At 44.6% G+C, this 26,348-nt stretch overlaps 1 protein-coding gene across 2 annotated transcripts in view; it reads left to right on the forward strand.

Annotated features, from left to right (window-relative positions):
- LOC309344965 (opsin-5-like) overlaps positions 1–26,348 on the forward strand; it is a 68,290-nt gene that overhangs the window by 15,231 nt on the left and 26,711 nt on the right. Inside the window, exons 1-2 of one of the 2 annotated variants that reach the window (XM_081867921.1) lie at positions 9,469–9,684; positions 25,697–25,784. In XM_081867921.1, the coding sequence (XP_081724047.1) occupies positions 25,697–25,784 (88 nt within the window). In that variant the 5' untranslated portion in view covers positions 9,469–9,684. Of the gene's footprint in view, positions 1–9,468; positions 9,685–25,696; positions 25,785–26,348 lie in introns of those variants that run through there. The other variant, XM_081867922.1, reaches the window with a different exon arrangement.

A 26,348-nucleotide genomic window follows, 5' to 3' on the forward strand; every position in this document is an offset into this window, starting at 1 on the left:
AGAAGTCACCTGGCCCACTAGCTGCAGATCAAATGACTATTAAAGGAATAGCTGCAGGGACCAGTTCAAAAGAGAGCAACCTTATTTAGTACACTGATGAACTGAGAGGCAAGCCAGCCATGCACACTCCCTCTCCCTCTCTCTCTCTCTCTCTCTCTCTCTCTCTGCATGCACACATGCATGCACACACACACGCACGCACGCACACACACACACTGGTCTTTTCTCTTTGTCTTGTCCCACCCCCCTCTCTTCTGGCTGTACCGCACACCTGGACTCCTCTGCTGTTGGTTGCCAGCTGAGCTCCATACTTGTTCCTTTCAGCAGTGGATTGAACTCCAGCAATTATTAGCAGATGGTCATAGAATCTTTGAGTTGGAAGGAACCCCAAGGCTCATCTCATCCAACCCCCTGCAATGCAGGAATCTCAGCTAAATATCCACGACAGATGGCCCTCCAACCTCTGCTTAAAAACCTCCAAGGAAGGAGAGTCCACCACCTCTCGTGGGAGTCTGTTCCACGGCCGAACAGCTCTTACTGTCAGAAATATTTTTCGAATGTTTAGTCGGAATCTCCTTTCTTGTCGCTTGGATCCATTGGTTCGAGTCCTACCCTCCAGAGCAGGAGAAAACATGCATGCTCCCTCCTCCCTGTGACAGCCCTTAAGATATTTGAAGATGGCTGTCGTATCACCTCTCAGTCTCCTCTTTTCCAGGCTGAACATACCATTATGCTTCCATTACCTGCCATGATTTGTTTGCCTGCCTTCTTTGCTTCCTGGCCTGTTGAGAGAATTAAGGGGAACAAATAGGCAGGGCAGGGCTGTGCCAGTGTGGTGTAGTGGTTAAGAGCGGTAGTCTCATAATCTGGTGAACCGGGTTTGATTCCCTGCTCCTCCACATGCAGCTGCTGGGTGACCTTGGGCCAGTCACACTTCTCTGAAGTCTCTCAGCCCCACTCACTTCACAGAGTGTTTGTTGTGGGGGAGGAAGGGAAAGTAGAGTGTTAGCCACTTTGAGACTCCTTAGGGTAGTGATAAAGCGGGATATCAAATCCAAACCTCCTCCTCCTCCTCCTCTTCTTCTTGCTTCAGTGGCACACTGGGGGCTTGTCCACACTTCCACTTGCCTTGTGTCTAGAAAGCATGAGTCTGGGAGGTTTTCTGCTTGTCCCATGCTTTCTAAGCAAGAGTCCAAGTGGTTTTCCATTTGCCCTGCTGCTTTCTCCTGGCTAGGCTGAAATGGAGCAGTTGGCGCAAGGTCAGTGGACTTTGTAGTTGAATGGGGATTTGAACCAAGGTTTCCTAGGTTCTAATCAAACACTCTAACCCAAGCATAGGCAAACTTCGGCCCTCCAGATGTTTGGGACTACAACTCCCATCATCCCTGACCACTGGTCCTGTTAGCTAGGGATGGTGGGAACTGTAGTCCCAAACATCTAGAGTTTGCCTATGCCTGCTCTAACCCAACCTTCTTCAAGCCTTCAGATGTCATTGGACTCCTACTTCCATCAGCCCTAGTCAACATGGCCAACAGGCAAGGAGTATGGGAGTTGTTGTCCAACAGCACTGGGTGGTCTCCAGACTGAGGAACACAACTCTAAGTGCAACACTGCACTGCCTGTTAACTGTACATGACCAGATCTGGATCATGCCCCAAGTGCATAAAAGATGAAACCCAGCAGAACAATGGAATGAGAAATGACAAATATAAATGATAATGACTTGATTCCATCACGTAACCAGGTCATGTGCTACCATATCGCAAGAGAAGCAAGCTGAGGGAGAGAGAGAAATGAATGAAGGATATATTCATAAAGGATCAAAGTAGGTGCCCAGAAATTAATCAAGAAAATGTAAATATGATCTATCTGGTGGGGCTGCTGAACTATTTGTTTCAGGTCTATTTGAATGGGTATGGAAAGCCTATTTAAAGCACAAGCTTGTAGGCTGTTCTTTCCTAAAACCCACTTACCTCCAAAGATTAATTATCATTCTGGGGAAAGGAAACCTTTGTCAAATGGGTTAGTGCTCGCTTTTCTTCTCTTAAGACAGCATAGGTCCTTGAAACTTTATCTCTGCAAGTTTCTAGCATCCATAGGGAATGTCTCTGGCTTTTTCAGTTCTGAATTGCAAAATATATGCACAAGATCACACAGTATATGCATTTATATGAAACCATATATATATATATATATATATATATATATATGCAGGTTTTGGTGTCCTCGGGTGTCTTCCCGTGTAAAAGTTGGGGTGTCTAGGCGACGTTTCGACGAGGTCTCACTCGTCATCTTCAGGCTGGTGCTTTCGGCTTCTTGTTACTGGAACAGAGCAGGATCTCAGTGTTTGAGTTCCTATAAATACTGTAGAGGGGGTGTGGTGTATAGCCTCCAATGTTCTGGGCAGAGAGGAAGTTCCCAGGCTAGTGTGCCTTTTCTTCTTTTGTTCCTTAATTACTTGAGAGATATCTTGAGTGATTTCTTGAGTGATGTCCTGAGTACCACTTAGGTGGGTCATTAGGTGTGGATTAGTTGCTAAAGTCTTTGTGTCTTGACCTCTTGAACTTTGTGAAGAGCTTTCATGAGAAGATGGCTGTACTGTACTTAGTTGTGCTCTGGCTTGGCTTCGTGTATAGGGGCGAGCTGTGGTTTTGTGGCTTGTGTCAGCCAGATCTGTGTAGGGATTGCAGGGGGGTGCAGCATCCGGAGGTGCCACCATGGATTGGCTACTGGATGGTGTCTGTAATTCATCTGTGGAGAGGGTCTGGGTTTGGGTCTGGTGTGGTTGATTGGTGTTGGCATTCTGTGTGCCTCTGGATCTGGTGTCAGTTTTTGTGGGGAGGGCTAATTTCCAAACCCAGACCCTCTCCACAGATGAATTACAGACACCATCCAGTAGCCAATCCATGGTGGCACCTCCGGATGCTGCACCCCCCTGCAATCCCTACACAGATCTGGCTGACACAAGCCACAAAACCACAGCAATCCTGCAATCCCCTGCACCCCCCTGCAATCCCTACACAGATCTGGCTGACACAAGCCACAAAACCACAGCTCGCCCCTATACACGAAGCCAAGCCAGAGCACAACTAAGTACAGTACAGCCATCTTCTCAGGAAAACTCTTCACAAAGTTCAAGAGGTCAAGACACAAAGACTTTAACAACTAATCCACACCTAATGACCCACCTAAGTGGTACTCAGGACATCACTCAAGAAATCACTCAAGATATCTCTCAAGTAATTAAGGAACAAAAGAAGAAAAGGCACACTAGCCTGGGAACTTCCTCTCTGCCCAGAACATTGGAGGCTATACACCACACCCCCTCTACAGTATTTATAGGAACTCAAACACTGAGATCCTGCTCTGTTCCAGTAACAAGAAGCCGAAAGCACCAGCCTGAAGATGACGAGTGAGACCTCGTCGAAACGTCGCCTAGACACCCCAACTTTTACACGGGAAGACACCCGAGGACACCAAAACCTGCATTCCTGTACCCGTGAAAATCTACGAAAGCAAATATATATATATATATATATATATATATATATATATATACTGTTATTCTATGAGCTAATGTTGTGGGTGAAATATTCAGGGATGGCCCCAGATAGGGATAAGGAAGAAAATCGCTGCAGTTAGGATTTGAATCCAAACCTGTCAAATTCACACTTTCTGAGACAAAAACACAACAATTCTTCACAATTCACACTTATCCCAATTTTGCACTACTGTTCTCCAACCCAACAATGTTTAAAGAAAAGCAAGCTTTAGGGGAAAGTGGACAAAACAATGAACATATTGGTTAAACTAGCATACAAAACTGCATTATATTAGGAAAGTTTGCTTGGGAAAATGGGTATATTAGTTTGCCCTTTTAAACACTAACACACACACACATTCAGATAAAGTGTTTAGAAAAGCAAAAAAATAGAAAATACAACAACATCACAAAAAGAGAGGCAGTCATAAGGATATTTTGCAGCTTTCATATTTGTTAAGGGTACCAACAAACACCAAATAAATAAATAAATAAATAAATAAATAAATAAATAAATAAATAATAATAATAATAAGAAGAAGAAGAAGAAGTGTGCCCAAATGCTTTTTTTTGGGGGGGGGGAATAATAATAGGAATCACATATCCCAAACTTCCAGCAAAGCAGGTGGCAGCACACTTCTTTTTGGAGAAATGTGGAGAACTGAATTTAAGATAAGAAAAATGAGAGAGCACCAACACTGGCACATCCTCCATGACCTAGCCCCAAGTGCTGGCACCAGTGGGCACCTACTGATACCCTCCCACCCCCAGGTGGGTGCCCCCCCCCAGCCTTCTTCATCTTTCTTCCTTCTTGTTCACTTATACAAGCATTGACAAGAGTAAGGAGAAGCAAGAAGCAAACTCCACTTGTCTTGACTTCCTTCTATGCAGTGGTTTGGACTTGCTGCAAGAGAGAGCAGGTGAATAGGCAGTGATGAGGAGGTGGATCCACTTAGGGAGGGATCTGCTTAAGGAGGTGGAGCCACTTAGGGAGGGAGTTCACTGAGGACACCTCACGCAGTGGCCACCCCCTCCCAAAATCTGGAGCTGACAATGCAAGCATTTCTCAAATATAGGTGCAACACCACAGAGGCCCTACTGGACAATACAGTTCTGTTTAACATAGGGGTGGGAAACCTCAGCTCTATTACTGAATGTGGCCTTCCAGCCCACTCTGTCTGGCCTTTGAACACCCCAGTTTAGGGCTTTTTAGCTTTCGTTTTTTAAATTTTTAATGCGTTTTAAGCATAAAGAATGTCACTGATTGCTACCTGCTCCTGCTGCTGATTGCTTGATTTAGGAGTTTGTTCTTTGTATGATATAAACTGCTTCTTAAGTTGCCTTGGAAATACAGGTGGATGTTGGTGTAAGGGGGGGGGGGAGAGAAATATAGGATGCCAAGATCCAGGTTTGGGGAAAATACCCTTTGGTGAGATTTAAAATGACAAAACATGCAGCAAAGTGTGGAAATATAGGCTTCTAGATCTTTTAAAATATGCCCTTATAAGTTCCAAAACTTCCATCTTCCCCCAGCATAGGAAAAGACCACACATTTGGCAAGTTAAATTTTTACTTATAAACTCTTGAAAGGTCAGGTTCATGTGCATTTTCATATGTCAGTCAGAAAAGTTGCATAGGGAGTAAAACTTGGCTTTGTTGCAAAGTGGTGAAAGTTCCTAAATTATTGGTACAGGAACTTAAGAGAGGCTTGTAAGCCTCTTCACACCGGGAAAAACAATAGACTTGATTACCCATTTCTTCCCAAGGTAAGGGAACTGGACATAGCTAAGCCTGGCAGGCCAGCTTACTCTATGGTACTAACCCCTTCATGCATTAATTATATTAAGCATGTTGGTTACATGAGGCTGGCTATCCCATAGTGGACAGGTGGGTTATCAATACTATAAACAACACAGCCAGACTGCACAGCTTTGCATTTGACATACAGGTGTTTTAACAATTCAAATAGCACCAGAAAATTACCAGGGGAGGGGGGCTTATAATTATTGGCAACACATCAGGCAAGGAAGGGAACTTTAACTCTTTTCTCCTCAGCTGTGGTTCTGAGGAAAAACCCTCCTTTTGAAGCAGGTATTTGCTTTGGACGTGCCAATGGATGATTTCCTTCTGATGCAAACACGAGCTTCAGGATTACTTGGCAAAAGGCTTACATTCTCCGTCCATGCATGCCATGATCCTTCTAATTCTCAGCTGCATCCCAATTGAGGCTATCTGTATTCTTAATCACTCGTACTTCAAACGCAAAGATGCATTTAACATCATATTGAATTCAGCTCCCAGCCTCCAGAAATCTGTGCAAGGGCCCTAGCAATTGTTCCCTTTGTGACAGTTCTAGTTGGAAGCTGTCCCCAGCCTTGATGCCAGCAGAACAGAAGCTGTTCTGGACTGTTGTTTCCCTCCATGGCATTATGTGATCCAAGAGGTGTGCTCCAGGATCGCTTGAGGTACAAATGGGCTTGCCAGTATTTTTTTAAAACCAAAAATAAAACCACTCTGTTCCTGTGTTGGCTTATCAACACTTACCTTTCTCCTCCATTCTTTCCAGGCAGGATCCGTGCTTAAATAATTACCCTCACCACTTTGCGACCAGGAGGGCAGCGAATGGGATTGTAGTTCAGAGCCTTTGTGTCACGGTCTGGTTCACGAGCAGTCGAAGTCCGGGCTGGGGACGTCGGGACCAGGGGCAAGATGGCGGGGTGGAAGCAGGAACGGGAGTCCAGAAGTCAGGAGTCAGGAAGCCAAAAATCCAAGAGTCACAGAGTCAAGAAGCCAAGGGTCCAAGGGTCAGGAAGCAAGGAGTCAAGGAGCCAAATGCAACAAGGCAGGGAACGCGTTGCTGTGGCAAAGAGCCAAAGGGAAATGCTGACCTTATATACCTTCCTGGCTCTTGCCACCAGGTGCTGTGAGTTACTAATTGGCCTCACCTGTGCGGCCGCGCCTTGCCTCTTCAGAACAAACTTAGAAAGGCCCCAGTCCTGCAAAGTCCTACTGGTCTCAGGGCCTGGCTCCTGCATGCACTCCTGACACTTTGTGGGTACCAGGGGAAGATGCCAAAGGCACCCTTGCGTCCACAGTTGCCTCAATAGTGACCCCGAATTGTAGGGTTGTTGTTAAATGACATTTCCTCTGATTCAGTGGTAAAGATCAGGTTTTCCAGGGTGGAAGCATTGGGACAAGCAGATGAGCCCCAAGAGAGATAAGTGGTGGATGAAGGGGTTCAGGCTGATCTGGGGTGCGTGGGAAAGGGAGGATACAGATCCATTCAGCAATTCTGGCTGATTTGGGGCAGGAGGGAATGGACACTGCAAAAAGGAAAAGCCCAGTTTCAATCAAAATGGAGTGCCGGGCAAGGGGAAAGAGAGTCAAATTGCTTCGTGAAGCAAACTTGTTGCGAAAGCAGGCGGCTCATTTGCAGTTGGCTCACGTCTCAAAGTCAATAGCTTGTCTGTGTCACAATGAAATTTCATTTTTAAAAACAACAGAGGCAGGAGTCTGGGTTAAGTACAATGGAAACATTCCTACCTGTTGCCCAGGAACAATTTCATCCGCTTCTTTGGGAGACAAATGGGGGCAACGGAGAAGAAAAATGGGCCAGTCTGTTGCTCAACAAGCTGCGGCTATTAAACTGTTTGCTTTGCTGTCACCAGCAAAGGGGCTGGTGGGGAATGTCGGAGGTGGCGTGCTTGTTCACACAAGGAAGAAGCAAAACCTCGACTCCTGCATCTTTATCATTTGCCTAGCTGCTAGCACTTTAAGTGCTGTCCAAAGGTACACACAAACACAAACGGAAGAATTGGCTGGGCCAAGAGATGTGTTGCTCTGGCTTTGTGGTATGACTGACACAGTCAAAGCACCCAATTCAGGCACCTCAGGGGATATGGTGGTCAGGCTGCTACCAAGAATTCCTGTGCTACCTTCCAAAAATGGCAGTGCTGCAGGATATTATGAATCAGCAGCACCTAGAGCCTTATTTATTCACCAGTTCTCTTACCCATCCGCTTCTTATGCCTATCAAGGGGGATGAAAGCTGAGTCCTGCTTGCAGCTTCTCTGGTTTGCAATCTGGCAAACTTAATATGGGGGTTTCTTAGGTCAAGAGAGGATTGTGCGTATCCAAACTGCCCGTCCAATTTCTTTTTTTCATTAAACTAGCATTTATTTGTTTTTACATTGAAAATGCAAGTACTGAAAGGAAAATTAGCAAATAAGCAAACAATAATTACACAATTAAAAAAAAGATACACAAGATGTATGAGTAAACTTCAAATAACAATGATTTATTTTAAAATCAAGAATGTCAGTCAAACTCTTAACAGTTTCTGCACCCATGGGTGAGCCACATCCGGTACCTAGGGCAGAGGTTTTCAACCTTTGTGAGTCCACGGCTCCCTTGACCAACTGCATTATTTCTGTGGCACCCCTGTGGGGCTCAGGAGCCCAGTTATGCCCACCCTTCCCTGCAGAGCTGGCAGCCTCTCACCCTTTTTTGAACACCCTCCCTTCTGGAGTGTCCCCTCAGCCTCCTCTCCTCTCCCCTCTCCTTAAGAGTCCTCTGGGCAGCGCATATCCCTAAGCTGCCTCCCCCACCCAAAAGAGAGGTGCCTTCTCACACTGCCCCACAGGGGCCTGGGAAGCACCCCCTGGCCAGCCCCAGAGGCACCCTTCGCCTGGGGAGCTTGTAGCCAGGGCTGCTGCAACAAACAGCTGTGTAAGCCTTTGGGAGGCAGAGACGCAAGAGGGTATCAGAGGAGGGAGGAAACGGAAAAGGGACAGAGGCCAGTGTTTCCCATGGCACCAACATTCAAGGCACCCCAGGGTGCCACAGCACAGTGGTTGAAAACCACTGACCTGGGGGAACCGAATACATGGCTTTTATAAGAGTGGAAATGTGTTGTCTCTGCATCATTTTCCACAATTTGTTTCCCATGGTTTAGAGTAAGATAACCAATGCTGCAACAGAGGACACGGAGTCTTTGTAAACCTCATGCATCTGAATGGAACAGGCTTGCCAATGTTTGGTCTGGAAGAGTGCATTGGTGCTTTTAATAGCTGCGTCTTACTCATGAGAGCAGCAATAATTGCTGTAGCCCTCGCTGCCAACACAACCATTAAAGAGACATGAACAGCCTTCTTTGGGTCTGCTGCTGCCAGGTTTTCCGCAAATGATGCTTACATCAGATTTTCCACTTCCCCACATGTTTAAGCCGAATAATAAAGTGACATTGATTCGAATGAATGCCAGGTTTCCCATCTCTCTCAAACCCCCCCTTCACTTGCTGCCACGCATAACAATGATTGAAGCGATACATTATGGATTAAAAGCTGTTTTTAGGGCCTTTCCAAATGGCAACAAGCTCCCTGGATTATTATTGTTTATTTTAGGCCTGGCCCTGATCCCATGCAGTCATGCAATACCCTGTCTGGTGTCTCCAAGAGATGGACAGGAACAACGACAGCCTTCCTACAGGAGGGCTATCTGCTCAGTGCTGTTTTGTTTTCTTATAATAGGAGAGAAGTGCTGTTCAGTACGGAAAGACTGTGCAGCCCTTGATGAAAGTTTTAGGAAAGGGAACCAGAGGAAAGAAAGACATGTGCTGTTTGGCCAAGGCATAAATGATTGATTTGGGGGATCCATGGTGGAGTGGAAGAAACTCTTATATAACTTGTCAATGAGAGGTATTTTCAGAACGTTCAGTTGGTCTTTATGGAAATTCTCTGTCAAGCAGCAGAAACCACTACAGACCTGGAGTTGTACTCAGCTACTGGGTAGATAACAGGCACGCAGGGATCAGCACCTTAAACACTTGGGCCCCACCAACCGTCACTGTGCACAAGCTGCCCAAAGTTCCCACAATGCCCTGGAGTGTCACCACATCAGAAGCATTGTGGGAAATGGGAAATGGTGGCTGATAGCTGCCCATACTTCTGCCCCTAGGGAAGTCTGCAGCTGGGGGGCCCCCAGTGGACACTTTGCTGAGGGCCCCCTCAAATTTCGAGCTGACCCTGACAAAGAGAAATGCAGCTTATCAGGGGAAATAGCAAACATTGCCTTACGCTTTGATTGATCGTGACCCAGGCATCATTTATGGAAAACAAGCGCTCGATTGCAGAGGTGAAATCTGAGTGAGTCAGAGGATTCCGCAGTGCACTTTTGCCTGGTGTAGGTGTGAAAGCACGCAGCTCTCCTTGATTACTTAGCAAATGCTAGAAACCAATATATGCAAATTCATGTGTCTGACGTGAGGTTTGATCATTTTCTTTGTGTGCAAACAACGTTTGTCACATGGGCAAAGCTCACGAAGAGATTTTTTTCCCCCCCGACTTCTGCTCTCTTTCAAAGGCTGTCAGTTTATTATATAAAAATTAATTATGCTGTGTTTACAATTGCTGAAGGAAGGCCAGGAATTTTCCTCCATTACTACCAAATGTCACTGAGTGGGCAGAGGGTATAAAGGTAAAGGTAAAGGTACCCCTGCCCGTTTGGGCCAGTCTTGCCAGCCGTTTGCCTTCCCGCTGGTAAGCGGTCCCTATTTATCTACTTGCACCCGGAGGTGCTTTCAAACTGCTAGGTTGGCAGGCGCTGGGACCGAACGACGGGAGCGCACCCCGCTGCGGGGATTTGAACCGCCGACCATGCGATTGGCAAGTCCTAGGCGCTGAGGTTTTACCCACAGCGCCACCCGCGTCCCACAGAGGGTACACTGGCTTCTAAATAATGAAAGTATGGATGCAGGCACGCACATAAAATCCAACACATTTAGGAAAAGATTTGAGAGGAAGGAAATACCCCCTTTGTGGCATGAATATCTTCCACTGCATTCCAGGCAATTAAGACGAAGTGGTGGGGGTCAGGGGGCAGAGATCAGAGGGATGAGTTTCAGAGAAGCCTTGCAAATTAATAACATTCTCGAAATCAATACAGTTAAACCAACCAGTCCCAAAACGGATATATTCAAGCATAATGCAATGGGATGGATTATCACTAGCAAGTAATCTAATGCCAAAATAACTGCAGCTGAACAAACAAAACAGCAGCCATAAAACAGGGCAGTAAAAGAGAATATTAGCTACATGTATATTAACTGTAAAGTACCTATTACATGAAAAAGCAGGCGGAGGGAGGGGGTTGAGTGGAATAAATGGCTGTTTGGGTAGTCGCTAATCCCATTGTTCCTCCTGGGTGGGATGCAGAGAGAGACCTGTGGTTTTCTGTTCTTTGCACATTTATAATGCCAGTTTATTAGTGCTGAGGATAATTACAAGTCTTGGCCACCGAAATGACAGATGCAGGCGAAGGTATCTGGCAGTGGTTGCATGCCGAACATGTACATGCCAAACTGTTGATTTGAATGCTGAACTGCAGCTGTTTGTGTTTCATTATTTATCGTGTTTGTACCCTTCCTGACCTGCAAAGATTTCAAGGAAACAGACATAGCTTATCCCACTTTATCCTTGCAGCAAGCCTATGAAGTCAGCTGGGCTGAGAAATTATGAGATGCCCACCGTTGCTGAGAGCACTTGGTGGTTAGGCAGAGATCTGAATCGAAATTTCTCTGGAAAGTAGATTTCTTCTGGTCCCCGACACTGCATATCAATTCTTACCAAGCCATGAGTCATATTATGCATCTTACGCATATGTGAGTAATGCATAGTTGTGCGTGTGTTTGTAAGTCCTGCTTCGTTCAACTGGATTTACTCTCAAGTAAAACAACAACAGAGTCTTGTGTGAATTCTTTTGCATAGAGACTGTCCCATTTCTCCTATACAGAAAGGAATTGCTGGCAGATGATGGCATATATCACTTTGGAAGATGGCGAATGAAACCCCAGATGTTCTGGATGACATAACGTCACCCATAGTATCATGACATTGATGTCCTATAATAGTATTGTCATAAAAGATAGATGTGTGTCTCTTTGTGGTGCATATGCTTGTTTGTCTGTCTCCCTTTCTGTCTCCCTGTCTACTGACCTGCACAACAGGACACTTTATGCACCCAGAGTCACTACACTAGCATTTGTTTGTTTGTTTGTTTGTTTCATTTATATCCCACCTCTCCACCCAGGAGCTCAAAGTAGCACAAACAGATATCCCCTTTCCCATTTTATTCCTCAAAACAACCCTGTGAGGTAGATTAGGCTGAGAGATTAGGCTCATAAAATTTGCAGTTGGCACTAAACTGGGAGGGGTAGCATTGAATCAGGATTCAAGATGACCAGCACAGATTGGAGAACTGGGCCAAAACTAACAAAATGAATTTCAACAGGGGCAAATTTGCAAGGTTCTTCTCTTGGGAAGGAAGAACCAGCTACACAAATATAAGATGGGGGGCACCTGGCTTGCCAGTAGTATGTGGGAAAAGGATCTAGGAGTTTTGGTGGACCACAAGCTGAACATGAGTCAACAGTGTGATGCAGAAGCAAAAAACAACAACAAACGCTATTCTAGGCTGCATCAACAGAAGCATAGTGTCGATATCAAGGGAAGTCATAGTCTTACTCTATTCTGCTTTGGTCAGACCACACCTGGAATGCTGTGTCCAGTTCTGGGTGCTATAAGTTAAGAAAGATATTGACAAGCTGGAATGTGTGCAGAGGAGGGCAGCCAAGATTATAAAGGGTCTGGAAACCAAGCCTACAATGAACAGTTGAGATACTTGGGTATGTTTAGCCTGAAAAAGAGAAGACTGAGGGGAGATATGATAGCCATCTTTAAATATCTGAAGGGCTGTCACATGGAAGATGGAACAAGCTTGTTTTCTCCTGCTCTGGAGGGTAGGACCCGAACCAATGGCTTCATGTTACAAGAAAGGAGATTACAACTAAACATTTAGGAGAAAACTTTCTGACAGTAAGAGCTTTTTTGACAGCAGAACAGACACCCTCAAGAGGTGGTTGGGCACGGTAGGCACATGGAGGTAAGTTGTGGGGAGAGACCTTGTTGATTAGCTTAAAATATATGATCCAGCAAAGTATTAGGCTGTTCCCATTCTGGGGGGAAATGTAGCTTCTAATTTGACTTGGATGAATGGATGATGTCAAGTATCTGCAAGCCATTGTACCTTTCAGACGTTGACTCCAACTCCCTTACAGTCCCAGCCAGCATGGGCAATGGTCAGGGTCGTTGGCAGTTGGAGTTTCATCTGAAGGGCACATGGTGAGTCCCGCTGATCTATCCTTTGAAGGCAGGTTCTGCGTGGCAATGTTCTATTTGCTTTTATTTGTTTTGTACAATGTGTGTTAATCGAAAGAGGCAGCTCCTCCCTTGCTTCTCATAAGGGGCAATGCTATTTTCCAAACTGAATGACAGCAAGCCCTCTGGAAAAATCAATGCAGCTTAAGGTTGGAGCAGCAAGAGGTCATGATGTAGCAAGAAAACAAATCAGTGTCATAAGATCCCTTTCTTTTTTTTAAAAAAAAATCGCTAATAAAGATTTGCTGGGTTACTTTGCTCTTTCGTGAACATGTTACCTGAAAATACAGTGGCGACAGTCCTGTCCGTCCACTTTTCACTTCCAGCTCTATTAGCACAATGCCCCAAATCTAAAAACTGGCAGTGAATGTTCAGCAAAGGGCCATATATCATTGGTTGTGCACATGCGTTGAATACCAAAGATTCCAGGTTCAGTCCTTGGCGTCTCCACATAGGGCTGGGAAGGACTCTGGTCCGAAGTTTTGGAGAGCTGCTGCCTTTCAATGCAGAGAAGGCTGAACTAGGTAGATCAACACTCTCAGTCAGCAGGAAACAGTTTCCTGTGTTCCATCATCATCATCATCATCATCATCTCAAACCTATTCAGTTTGGGTTCAGGCCAAGTTACAGGACTGAGTCAGCCTTGATCCCCTCTACTGTCCCTCCTCCTTCAGAGAAGGAGGGGACGACGACAATGCAACCCTGTTTATCTTTTGATACCCTGGGATCCTTCTGAGCCGATTTAGTGGGATGTGTCTTGGAGGCCCTGTTTTGCAGTGGTTCAAATCCCATTTCCAGGGTCAGTTTCAGAGATGGGGTGATTGTCTTTTGGCCCCCTGGTCATTGTGCTATGGGGGTGCCACAAAGCATCAGCTTGTCCCCAGTGCTATTTAGCATCTACAGTGGTACCTTGGTTCCCAAATGGCTTGGCTCCCGAACCTCGCAAACCCACTCTGTGGGTGGGTAATTTCCAAGTCTAGATAATTGTTCAGTTCTGTTATGTACTGAGTTGAATAGGATCCAAAAGGCAGCAATCTGATTGGTCCTAGAACAATAGGATTCAGAATGCAGCAGTCTGATTGGTCCTAGAACAATAGGATTCAGAATGCAGCAGTCTGATTGGTCCTAGAACAATAGGATTCAGAATGCAGCAGTCTGATTGGTCCTAGAACAATAGGATTCAGAATGCAGCAGTCTGATTGGTCCTAGAACAATAGGATTCAGAATGCAGCAGTCTGATTGGTCCTAGAACAATAGGATTCAGAATGCAGCAGTCTGATTGGTCCTAGAACAATAGGATTCAGAATGCAGCAGTCTGATTGGTCCTAGAACAATAGGATTCAGAATGCAGCTGTCTGATTGGTCCACAGGAGCCACCCAATCCAGCTCCAAGTGGAAGTGAATCTGCATCCTGATTGGCCTACAGGTGAATCCCGGAATTAGCCAATCACGTGGGGCCCATTGTGTAAATAATGTATATAAAGCAGACATTCTGGGGGAACTTCCATTCCCCCTCACAACTATGAGCTGAATAAAGAGCATGAAATCCACACTCGACTCTATTTCAAGTTCCCTGCTTTGGATGGGGTCATGCTCCCCTTGAAAGAGCAGTTTTGTAGTCGGGGAGGGGGTGCCCAAGGATCCATCTTTGCCACTAGAGGTTCAAGTGACCCCACTGGCTAGGAGTGTCTTCTACCAGCTTCAGCTGGCAAGACAGCTGTGACCATTTCTAGACTGGGATAGCCTGACCACTGTCACCGATGTGCTGGTAACCTCCAGGCTGGACTAGTGAAATGAGCTCTCTGTGGGGCTGGCCTTGAGGTTGGTCTGGGAGTTGGTGCAAAATGCAACAGCTCAAGGACACACTGGGGCAAGATATTGCCAACACATTTTCCCACTGTTGAAAGAATTGCACTGGCTGCCAGTTTTCAGTTTAAGCTGCTGGTTTTGGTGCATAAAGCCCTGCATGGCTTGAGGCCAGGATACCTGAAAGTTCATCTCACCCCTTATATACCCATTCTTGACATTGTAGCAATGGGGCCTTTAGTGTTGAGACACCTGCCCGTTGGAATGCCGTCTGTTTGAACATTAGGCAGCTGCCATCTCTGTTGTCTTCTTGGTGCCTGCAGATGACCTTCCTCTTCCAACAAGTCTTCTAAGTTGATACCTTTCCCACCTGTATTGGGGAATACAGATTTAACTGTTTAAATTTTTTTTTTTTATTGTTTTATCACTTGCTGCTTGCCACCCTGGGCTCCTTTGGGAGGAAGGGTGGGATATAAATTTAATGAAATAAAATCATCATCATATATAGCTCAGTCGGGCAAAGGATTCTTGCATTCCATGGGGTTGGATGAGATGACCCTTGGCGTTCCTTCCAACTCTATAATTCTATGATTCTATGATCACCATCATGTTCATCATCATCACCTGACAAGTACTATATCAGGATGCCACTGGGATAACATGGGAACAGTTGGTGCACCGCTGCAGCTCTACACATCTAGCATTTATACGGACAGCTCAACCCATCTCTCGTACACTGTCACAAGCTTTTATTGCACAGAGCCAAAGACCACTGCAAAGCTCACATCCTCCAGTCATACCACAAACAGATAATTTACAAAATAAAGTGTGCATGGACAGCATACATAAAAATCCATCATAAACAAAATCCATATTTTCCTGCACATCAAACTTAGCTCAGCTAGAAGTGTTAACAAAATGATTAAAATCCATTAAAATCATTATCAGAATAATTTAAAGAGCATAATTTCCCAACAGCTGCATCACACTGTTGATTCATGTTAAGCTTGTGGTCTACTAAGACCCCTAAATCCTTTTCACATGTACTGTAAGTAGACTTACTGATGGAGAGAACAGGGGGCATCGAGAGTGTTGGGTCCCCGAAAACTTGAAGCTGACTGTTGGGGGGGGGGTGCCAACTCAAAACCTCAGTGCTTACCAGAGTCTTGAGTGGCTTATAACCATTTTATGCTCGTGGTACCTGTTGATGGTAAAGTTATATAATTCTACCTTGCCAGTCATTGTTTTAAATCTTCCTTGATTCAGGCATTTCTTATTGTTTTACATTATGCAGCCTCATAGTCAGCATTGCTTGGGAAGTCTATGAAACCAAAAAAATCTGCAGAGTTTTAAAATCAGTGCAGTTTTTAAAGGTACAGTCTGACATCTTGATTCAAAATGACAGCCAGCAGTATCCAAACAAACACAGAAACCTGCTTCTTGGTCTCAGGAACCAACCATCCCGCAAAAATTTATTTTATTTTTTTTTAAATATTTTTTATTAATTTTCATAAACAAAAAACACACAAAGAAAAACATTCACAAACAACACATGACTTCCCCATACCTCCCCTTCACTGCACCCTTGTTTCCAATTTTTTAGCAATCCTTCATTCCATTTCTATATTTAACTTCCCTCAGGTTCTCTTAACTTAAACATTTACAGCTATAATTCTCTGTTTCTTACCCCTTGACATTTTATCAGTCTGAAATTTTACAGCAGTTCTTAAGATATATTTTAAATTTTTTCCAGTCCTCTTCCACTGTCTCTCTCCTCTGATCACGGATTCTGCCGGTCATCTCTGCCAGTCCCATAAATTCAGTCACCTTCGTCTGCCATTCTTCCAGAGTAGGTAATTCTTGCATCTTCCAATACTTTGCCAAGAGAATTCTTGCTGCTGTAGTTGCATACATGAAAAAAGTCCTATCTTTCTTTGGTACCAATTGGCCGACCATACCCAAGAGAAAAGCCTCCGGTTTCTTTGCAAATGTCCACTTAAGGATTTTCTTAATTTCATTATAGATCATTTCCCAGTAGGCCTTAATCTTTGGGCAGGTCCACCAAAGGTGGTAGAAAGTTCCTTCACATTCGTTACATTTCCAGCATTTGTTATTGGGCAAATGATATATCTTTGCAAGCTTGACTGGGGTCATGTACCACCCATCCCGCAAAAATTTATTATGTTATCTTAGGAGTGTCCGAATGCATAAAGAACAGATAAAACAACTTCCCAAAATATAGTAGAAGTTGGTTTGGAGACCCTAACTGGGTCAACATAATAGCCATATAAATGGTTCAAATAAATAAAGAGATATCCTGATTTATCCAACATGGTAGGAATTTCATTTCCAGTTTGGTATTATTGATCTTCATGTTTTTGCATATATCATAGACTCTCTCCTCTTAATCAAGAGGAAATCGTGAACATTGATTTAAGGTAGGATTTTGCCCTAAATTTGCAAACCTGATTTGAGTTCAAAATTGGCATCATCTTTGCAAATTTCCTAGTTCAAAATCTACAAAAAAAAATTCTTAGCATTCTTTAGATTATAGACTCCTTTTCTATCCCCAGACTCAGAGTCTCCTAACAGGCTCCAGTTGGCTCTCAAGATGGCTTGAAGGACAGCTAAGGCAACAAAACTATAAATACTCCTTGCTTCAGAGGCAAAAGTCAGGCCAACGTGTCATTGCACAGCCAAGTAGCTGGTCAGGCTAATCAGTTCAAGAGTGTATGGGGTCCAATTTCACAGGGAACTTAAAATCTATTGGCAGGGTGTATTGGCAGTTTAGCACCAATTAGCACGTTAAAATACACTTACTCTCTAAGCCAATTTACTTGCCACTTGAAGTAATTAGCTCCATCTGTCTGACTAGAGTGTTGGATGTGAGCATGGCTGTAAAAAAGAAGAAAGAAAATCAAGATAACAATTTGTGGTTGCTCCATTTGTGAGAGCCAATGTCATCAGCACTTCATGAAAAGAAACACTTCAGGAAATTCTCTAGGTAGTCTAGCATCTATTACAAGTTTCATCAAAGTGTATAATTAGTAGCATGGCCTAGAGAGCTAAATGCAGCCCTGGGAATCAGGAATTTGTCAGGTTTAATCCCAACCTGACATTCAGTTCCCTGGTCTGAAGATTCCCCCGGTGCCTTTTTTGCCTAAAATTAGGGACAGGTTTTCCGTTTTTCTGCAAATAAATGAAGAATGAATGTTCACCTATCATTCTATCAAAGCTAAATCTCTCTTAACTTCAGTGATGTCAGAATGAATTCTGAGACATTACCACACTTTCAGCTTAAGGCCGAGACAGGGGAGATCCATGATTGATCTTTTTTCTTGACTTTAAAAAAGAAAGAAAGAAATGCAGCCTCGGGGGGGGGGATTGCTGAATTAATTGGAGTAGCCGTGTGTGTGTGTGTGTGTGTGTGTGTGTGTGTGTGTGTGTGTGTGTGTGTGGTTCAACCCTTTCTCTTATGGGCCACTTTTACAGTCAAAGGGTTGCATCCAAAAGTAGTCCTATTCAAAGCAGGCCCATGAAAATTTATGAGCATGACTAACTTAGGTCCATTAATCTCTGCAGGGCAAATATCAGCGCTTGAGGAGAGATCAGCTTTGAATGTGAAAAGGCATGGGGGAAAGTTGGACACCCATTTCCCCCCTTTGTCTCTGCTGTAAACAAATTGGCAGCCTGCAGTGGCTGCATTTAAGGCTCTTTTTAAAAAGGGAGGAAATCAGTAACAGATCTCCTTCATAACATGGTTTGGGGGCATAAAATTTCAGCTACCCTGCTCAGGTTTTTCAGAAGTCTTAGCTTTCTGCTCTTTGGTTTCAGAAACTGAATGCCTTAATAGCTCAGTCACATGGCATAGAGTGGTGGGCTGCTGCTGAGGCAGTCGTCCTGGGAGCATTGTTGGGGGGTCGCAAACCAGTCTTGCGGTGCTTTGTAAGGTTGGGATCAGATTAGACTCCAGCCTCACAGAGCAGCTCAGGGAGGGTGGCGTGAGAAGGATGCCTTGTCTGGCAACTAAAGAAGAAAAAGGAAGATAGAATTATCAATAAAATTAAAGTTGAAGACAAATGGATTCAAGAACCGAATGAAATTAGTAAAAACTTTACTAGTTTTTTCGGAAATCTATATAAAGAAGGTCCAGAGAATCTAGAAAAAATAATTGATTATTTGGGCAAAAAAAACCTACCAATAATACCTAAGGAAAAAATTGAAATTTTGAACTCGCCAATAACAGCTATGGAGGTGCAACAAGCTATACAAAGATCAGAACTAGGAAAGTCACCGGGCCCAGATGGTCTCCCAGCTAATTACTATAAAAAGTTAGAACAATCACTATTTCTTCCCAGGAAAGACCTAATGAATAATATTCTGACAAATGGAAAGCTACCGAAAACCTGGAAGGATAGTGTTATGTACTGAAGTTCTCACCCTGGGCCAGCAGGGGGATACTGTAGATAGTTAGGTCCACATGTGCAAATAAGGGATTGAAAGTGACGTTCAGTGATTGGATAGTTACAAAAAATGGTTACTCTTGCGTTCTAGTGGAGCTCTATATAAGCAGGCTGGCAGAACCCTTCAGTTCAGTTCTGTTCTGGCCTGTGAATAAACAAGAGCTGTTTGAAGAATCGCTGTGTTGTTTGATATGTTCACCCACAACTTAACAGACAGTTTATTACTCTTATCCACAAACAGGGAACAGATGCCTCAGTTTTGAGGGCTGGGATCGAAGGGTACATGGCATCCTTCTCATGCCACCCTCCCTGAGCCACTTTGCGAGGCTGGGATCTGATCTGATCCTAGTCTCCCAAACCACCCTAGGGCCCTGTGCTGCTTTGCAAGACTGGGATCATTCCAGCCTATGATTGCAGGCCAATGTGATATCTGAATATTTGACTCATGGGTGATGGTGAACAGGGACATTCTTCCACATATGATGGATTCATATAGAACCAGACACTTGTAGAATTGGAATGGACTCCAAGGGCCCACCTGGCATGACCCCACTGGATCACTGGATCACTGGAATCATTGCTGTTCTTTACCTGATGCAAGTTCCCCTTCTCCATAGTGAAATTGGGTACTCTGCAAGGTTAATGATGCCCACGTCAAGGGCAACGCTAACAAACAGAGGTGCTTGCAAAGAGCTCCTGTACTATGGAGACATTTTCAGCTCTGACCTATGTGCCGTGCCGGCTCTTGTTATTATACAGCAATCACGGGTGACTCTTTTTAAACCAGAGACTCACCTCCTGCGCAAGTGTTCAGGAAACACACAGGAGCAAAGTGGGCATTAAGTATAGCAGTTGCAAGCTAGCAAACAGCCGTTAAGATGTACCCACCCTCCCCACTGTAAACTTCCGCTTCTTATAAAGCAAGCAAAATATTTTCCCCAACTTACTTGTTATCAGCAGAAGGAAGCAGTACTTTGAAGAAAGGGGGAAAAAACACTCGGCACTGTTCCACTCTATTACCCCCTATTAACTTTCTAAACACCCTGGAACCTTTGCATGAAATACCAGGAAAACTAATTAGGGCAATAAAGCATGATGTTTTTTGTCAGGCACACTCTGAGAAAGTGAACATAACTTTTCCAACTTCCACTTTATTGTTTTTTATGCGCACACATTAGCGAGTGAGTTCCTTGCCATCCTCTCTGCCAGACTCCATAATGAGAAATTGCTTTGCAGTCAAAAACAGAAGTGCAAGGCTTGAAGACAAAAGGGAGGCAGAAGGAGAAAGGGCGAATGACTGAAATGCAGTGTGTGTGTGAATGAATGAATGAATGAATGAATGAATGAATAAAACTGTCTTACCCAGAGTCAGACCATTGGTCCTTGCCTACACTGATGGGAAGCACCTCTCTAGGGCAGCCTTCCCTAACCCGGTGATAATCTCATATTATTCTGGGCTGCAGTTCTCATCATCCCTGTCCATTGGCTGCACTGATGAGAACTGCAGTCTGCAATACATGGAGAATACCTATGGTTACAGGCAGGGATCCTTCCAGGGCTGGATGAAGACCTTCACAGGCCCTAAGCACTTAAAAGAATTTGGTGCCCCCATATAGATCTGTTTCAAAACATAAACATAATAAACTGTAGTTTTTTATTTTTCGAAACGCAACCTACAGTAAGATGGAAAATAATGTTTATTTTTGGTATCCACTAATGCCAGTTTATTCCTTTTCCAGTTGTTTGACCAAAAGGCTGCTGTTTCATTCTGAGTTGTCATTTTATTTAACTTTTGTCTGTTTTCCCTACACCACCTTCTTGTTGTTATTCATGGAACATAGAAATACGTCACTAAATCAAATCAACAGAGTGGGTTGTGCTAGGCTACATGGACTAATGGTCTCTGATACCAAATGAAGTACCTTCAATATCCTTACATACGGAGTGGCCTCATTTGGCATCAGACTCCAACTCCCAGCATCTCTCACTATTGGCCATGCTGCCTGGGGCTGATGGAAGTTGTAGTCCAAAAGTGCCTGGTGAGTCATTAAGGCACTGGGCAGAATATAGGGGCAGGTTGAAGGCAAATGAATGTTGAAACAAAGGCAGTTTATATTCTGCACATCAGCCACAGGGCCCTTGAGAGAAATGCCACAGTCACAATTAACTTGCTCCATTGTAATGGGAATTCTCACTGTAACTGTGTCAAGGCCTTCAAGCACAGGTAGGTTTTCTTCCTCTCTTTTATTGAAATAAACTTACCCCACCTTTCTGCAACAAAGGAGCGCAAGGCAGCTGGTGACATCCCGTAAAAGCAGCAGAAAGCAGCAAAATACAAGACAATAACATCATAATTCAGTGCTTCTCCATGCACACAACCTTTCAGTCCTGCATATAGAAAATTAGACGCCTTCCTTAAGAGCTCACATATAGAAGACTCACATATAGAAGACTCAAGGTAGGATGCAACTAACACATCCATTCCTCCTCCTCCTCCTCCTCCTCTCCTCTCCCCCTGCCTTCCAGAGCAATTTTGGTGATGGTAGGGGAGGCGTGCAAGGGGAGGAGAAGAGGGAAAGTCCCATTGCACAAGTGTAAATCCTTGCACAGATGTTGCTTGCAGACTATCTTCCTACATGCTTTTCTGATTTTGGAGTTTGGGATGGAAATGGAAATTGGAATGAACTGTTGCAGAGATGGGTCTCTTTTGTTTTGCACTGGAATAACTTTAAGTATTCTCAATTAGAGGAACATCTGCTGTTCGATTCTGCTCCATTGATTTGTTTCGGCCATTGGCGATAACAGGACATACGTTTTCTGCTTGGTAGTTTCCTGTTTATTTGTTTTATCCTCATCATCAGCAACAACAGCATTACATGCATCATCTACACTTAGATGTCAGGGATAAGGGTTCGTTCCAATCCTTCCTCAATATACACATTTTTTCTCTCTGAAGACTTTGGCACAACCCTTCCAATTCCAGCGTTCTTCTATAACTAAGTGCAAAAGAAGACACTTTTTTATCTAGGAAAAGAGGTGCCAGAACTCACCATAAGCCAAGGTGTAGTGGTTAAGAGCGGTAGACTCGTAATCTGGTGAACCGGGTTCGATTCCCCGCTCCTCCACATGCAGCTGCTGGGTGACCTTGAGCTAGTCACACTTCTCTGAAGCCTCTCAGCCCCACTTACCTCACAGAGTGTTTGTTGTGGGGGGAGGAAGGGAAAGGAGAATGTTAGCTGCTTTGAGACTCCTTCGGGTAGTGATAAAGCGGGATATCAAATCCAAACAACAACAACAACAACTTCTTCTTCTTCTTCTTCTTCTTCTTCTTCTTCTTCTTCTTCAACTCCTCCCTTGTTCTCTTATAGTGGCAATGGCACCCACCTGAGAGGTGCTGGAACTGAGTTCTGGTGAGTTCTGACGGAATAAAAAGCCCTGTACACAACATTCACACGATTTAGCATTTACCATGGTCTCCCCTGTGCCTCATTTCCAAAAGGAAACACAAACCCTGGCTAAGAGCCTGGAGCCCCTGAAATCTTGCGCCGGTCAGAGATTGGGGCAGCATGCAACAGTACAGAACTGTGTAAATTAGGGGATTTTCTTTTTTTTTTTAAAAAAAAAAAAAACATAATTCCAAACTGATGTGGAAATGTGCAGAACTTAACTTAAGACTGGGAAAGTGAGCAACTGAACTTTCCAGGTTCATCCACCCCTAGAGACAGGGGGAATAGAAAAGTATTATACTAAAAGGGAAATTATAAAATTATCCCTATCCGAACTCGCTGCATGTAGAGTGCTGACTAGCACTAGGTTATATCCTTCCAATTAAGGATAGCTTCCATAATTGTTATTATTTGTTTATGGTTTTGTAATGTTGGAGGATGTGCATGGGTAGAACCTAACGATTACCTTGTTAAGTTGTTTTTTCTGAGTAAAGCTCCTTTCATCTCTGTTCTAAAGAAGCCAACTAAGATTAGTTCACATTTTCAGTTTAATGAAAGTAAACCAATAGAAAGCCCTTCGATAAGCTGTTTGCTCCAGGTTGGAGGAAGCAAAAAGAGAGCGAGAGCCCTCACATCTCCGTTCTCTTGAGCCTTGGATTACATTTTACAGTAAACCTTTCCTCCTCTGGACGTTGTGCAACACTTCTGCGTCACAGATGTGAAACCTTACAGAGCCAAAAACTGTTCTGTTCTGTCAAAACCAAAGTTATATCACAAAGGCCTCCTTTCCCTCCCCCATTCAGTTAAGAGATTTGGGCAGCTCAATTCTGTGCAAGTCAACTCAGAAACAAATGCCAGAGTGTTCAACTGGGTTTTAAAAGCAGATCTTTGCCAGATCAGACTAAAAGTCCATCTGCAATAGTAGCCAACCAAATGCTCTGGAAACTTGCAGATAGGGCAGAAAAGCAGCAGCCAAACACTCTTTCCCTGGGTCTACAGCTGCTCTTTGTCCACTGGTAGCTACCAACCTTGCCTCAAAAAACGAGGCCACTTGGAGTCATGCCTCCCCAGCTGATCTCAGTAGCCAAGCAGATACATACGGGATCCATCCACCACCGAAAGGCCTATTCCCTTGCTGCCACTCACTGAACCTCAGAAGACACTTGAAGAAGGACCTCAGAAGATGTCCTTAATATCTGGACAGGTTCATGGGGCAGTAGGTGCTCCTTTGGATCAGGGATGGGAAATCTGTGGCCTGCAGATATCGTTGGGCTCCAACTCTCATCAGCCCCAGCCAGCATAGCCAAAGGTATAGGACAGGGGTCAGCAAACTTACCACGCCTCGGGCCAGCGTCTCCAGTGCCAATTGTGCAGCGGGCCGGAGGGCAGGGAAGCATGTGCCCATACGCGTGCGCACACACTATTTCTGGCGCACTTCCGGGTCGGAGGAGCACCGGAAATAGCTTGTGCGCATGTGCACAGGCCTCCTCCGACCCAGATGTGCACTGGAAATAATGCTTGTGCATGTGCAAGTAACGCTTGTGCATGCGCACAAGCTATTTCTGGTGCTCCTCTGACCCGGAAGTGGGCAGCCGTGCAGCGCAGCGCTGGTAAGAGCGGGCAGCGGCAGTGGGTGGTGGGGGTTGCCGCGGGCTGGATAAACGAGTCCCTTGGGCCTTATCCAGCCTGCGGGCCTTAGTTTGGGGACCCCTAGTATAGGAGCTGAAGTCAGAAAACATCTGGAGGACCACAGATTATCCACCCCCACTTTGCATTCCCAGGTTCCAAACTGTAAATGTTCTTTCATATATGTAATCAGTCCCTGCTCTTCCTTCTCCACCTCCTTATTACTACGTATTTACTCACCCTCCACTCTAAGGTCCCAGGCAGTGCTTTCCCTCCAGAAAAATAGGTGTCAGTACTCACCATGAAGTTGTTACAGTAAACACAACACTTTTTCATAATAATAAAAAAAGAGGTGCCGGTACGGTCAAGCCTTGTTTCCCAAACAGCTTAGTTGCCGAACAAATCTGCTCCTGAATGCTTCAAACCCGGAAGTAAGGGTTCCGGTTTGCAAACACTTTTGGGAAGTCAAACATCTGACGTGGCTTCCACTTGGGTGCAGGAAGCTCCTGCAGCCAATCGGAAGCCACACCTTGGTTTTCGAATGGTTTCGGGAGACAAATGGACTCCCAGAAAGGATTAAGTTCAAGAACTAAGGTACCACTGTACTGCGTACCCTTGAGTACCCCCTGAAAAAAATGTACTGGTCCCAGGGCGAGTTACAACAATTAAAACACAATGTTAAAAACAATTTAAAACAGCTTGCAATCACATAAGTTAGGTCTTACAAATACATATCACAGGTGTCAAAAGCCAGAGTAGCAGGTGGGAAATGGCCTCCAGTTGACAAAACTAAGAAACAGTTGAACATTTAAAACAGAACTAATATTTTCGTTTTGTTTTTATTCTCCTTTTAGGCTGTTGTTGCATTGCAAATAACCGATGTACAGGCAAGCGAAAATGGCAAACAGGCCAATAAAAATGTGGACTAGTACTCTGCTTGTCCTTATTTGCCAGGTTGCTTTAATTTGTCATTTAAACTGGACCTGACGCAGAGGCTGCCTGGAACCTGGCGGAAAATGTAATCTTTGGCTGCTCCTGTTGTGATTAAGCTGGCAAAGCCCGTTGCAATTAGCATTAAGGCTCAAACTGGCTGTCCCCAGAGGAGCCGCAAGCCGGGGAGATCAGAATCTCACAACATCCTCGGCAAATAGTATTGATGGAAGCGTAACAGCTGGACCCGCTAAGTGGCCTTTTCTTACTGTAAAGTACCTAAGTAAAAAACTTAAGAAGGAGAAGAAAGTATTACTCAGCAGCTAATCAGCACGATCTGTAATTAAATGTGCCAGCCTGTAATCAAGTGGGATTACCGGGAGCTTGGCGGACCAGCCCGATCCTATTATCAACCCAACGCACAGTCCAAGTTGCATCGGCACCAGCAATAGGAACTGTCAGTTCCTTTCTTCATAGCAACATGCTCAGAGCTCCGGCAGTTGACTTTGCTTTGGCAGCAGCCTGCGAAAAAAGGCACGTGGCCAAAGTCATGCCATCTTTCCCGACAGGCGTCCTGTTCTCTGAAGGAGACACATACCAATGGCTCAGCGGCTAACCCAAATTCATCCTGACTTACATTTTCTTTCTCCCCTCCCCTTTTCATTTTTGCAGATGGAAAATGCCTCCAGTTCCTCAGCATTCCTGTCAACCTTATCTGAAGGAGAAGACCTGGTTTTTGGAACCCTCTACACTCTCTTTGGTAAGAGTAGGGATGGGGAGAGGCGTAGCTTTGTGCGAAAACCTGCAAGCTACCAGCAGATCTAGCACAGGGATGTTGCGAGGACCTTGGAGTTTGCTTGAACCAGCGTTATTTTATTGCTTGGAAGTGCTTTGCTGTTTGGCTCTAGTCACGAGATTCTACTACAGCTTCATGTGTCAGGGAAATGCTACCTGAGGCAGGAATCCAAAACTGGAAACCTCTGGGGAATTAAAATCCTGGCACTGGATATAGGTATTATTTTTCATTCAAAGCGAGGATGGGGAAGCTGTGTCTCTGCTGCTGGACTCTGACTCCCCATCAACTCCACTGTTGTACCAAGGCTCTTGCCTTAATGTACAAATCACTGAACAACCTGGGGCCAGGATACTTTAAGGGACCGCCTGAGTCCTTATTTCTCAGCTCGATCACAGAGGCCACCCAGAGGAGCACTATAAGCTGCACCTCACAATACAGAGGTCCAGCTGTTACAGATCTGAATTCTGCTGCTGCTGCTGCTAACACTTTTAAAAACGCACAAGAGATCCTGTTCACAGATTTCCTTCA

This window comes from Podarcis erhardii (assembly GCF_964252035.2).
Source record: "Podarcis erhardii genome assembly, chromosome: 6".
NCBI lineage: Eukaryota > Metazoa > Chordata > Lepidosauria > Squamata > Lacertidae > Podarcis > Podarcis erhardii.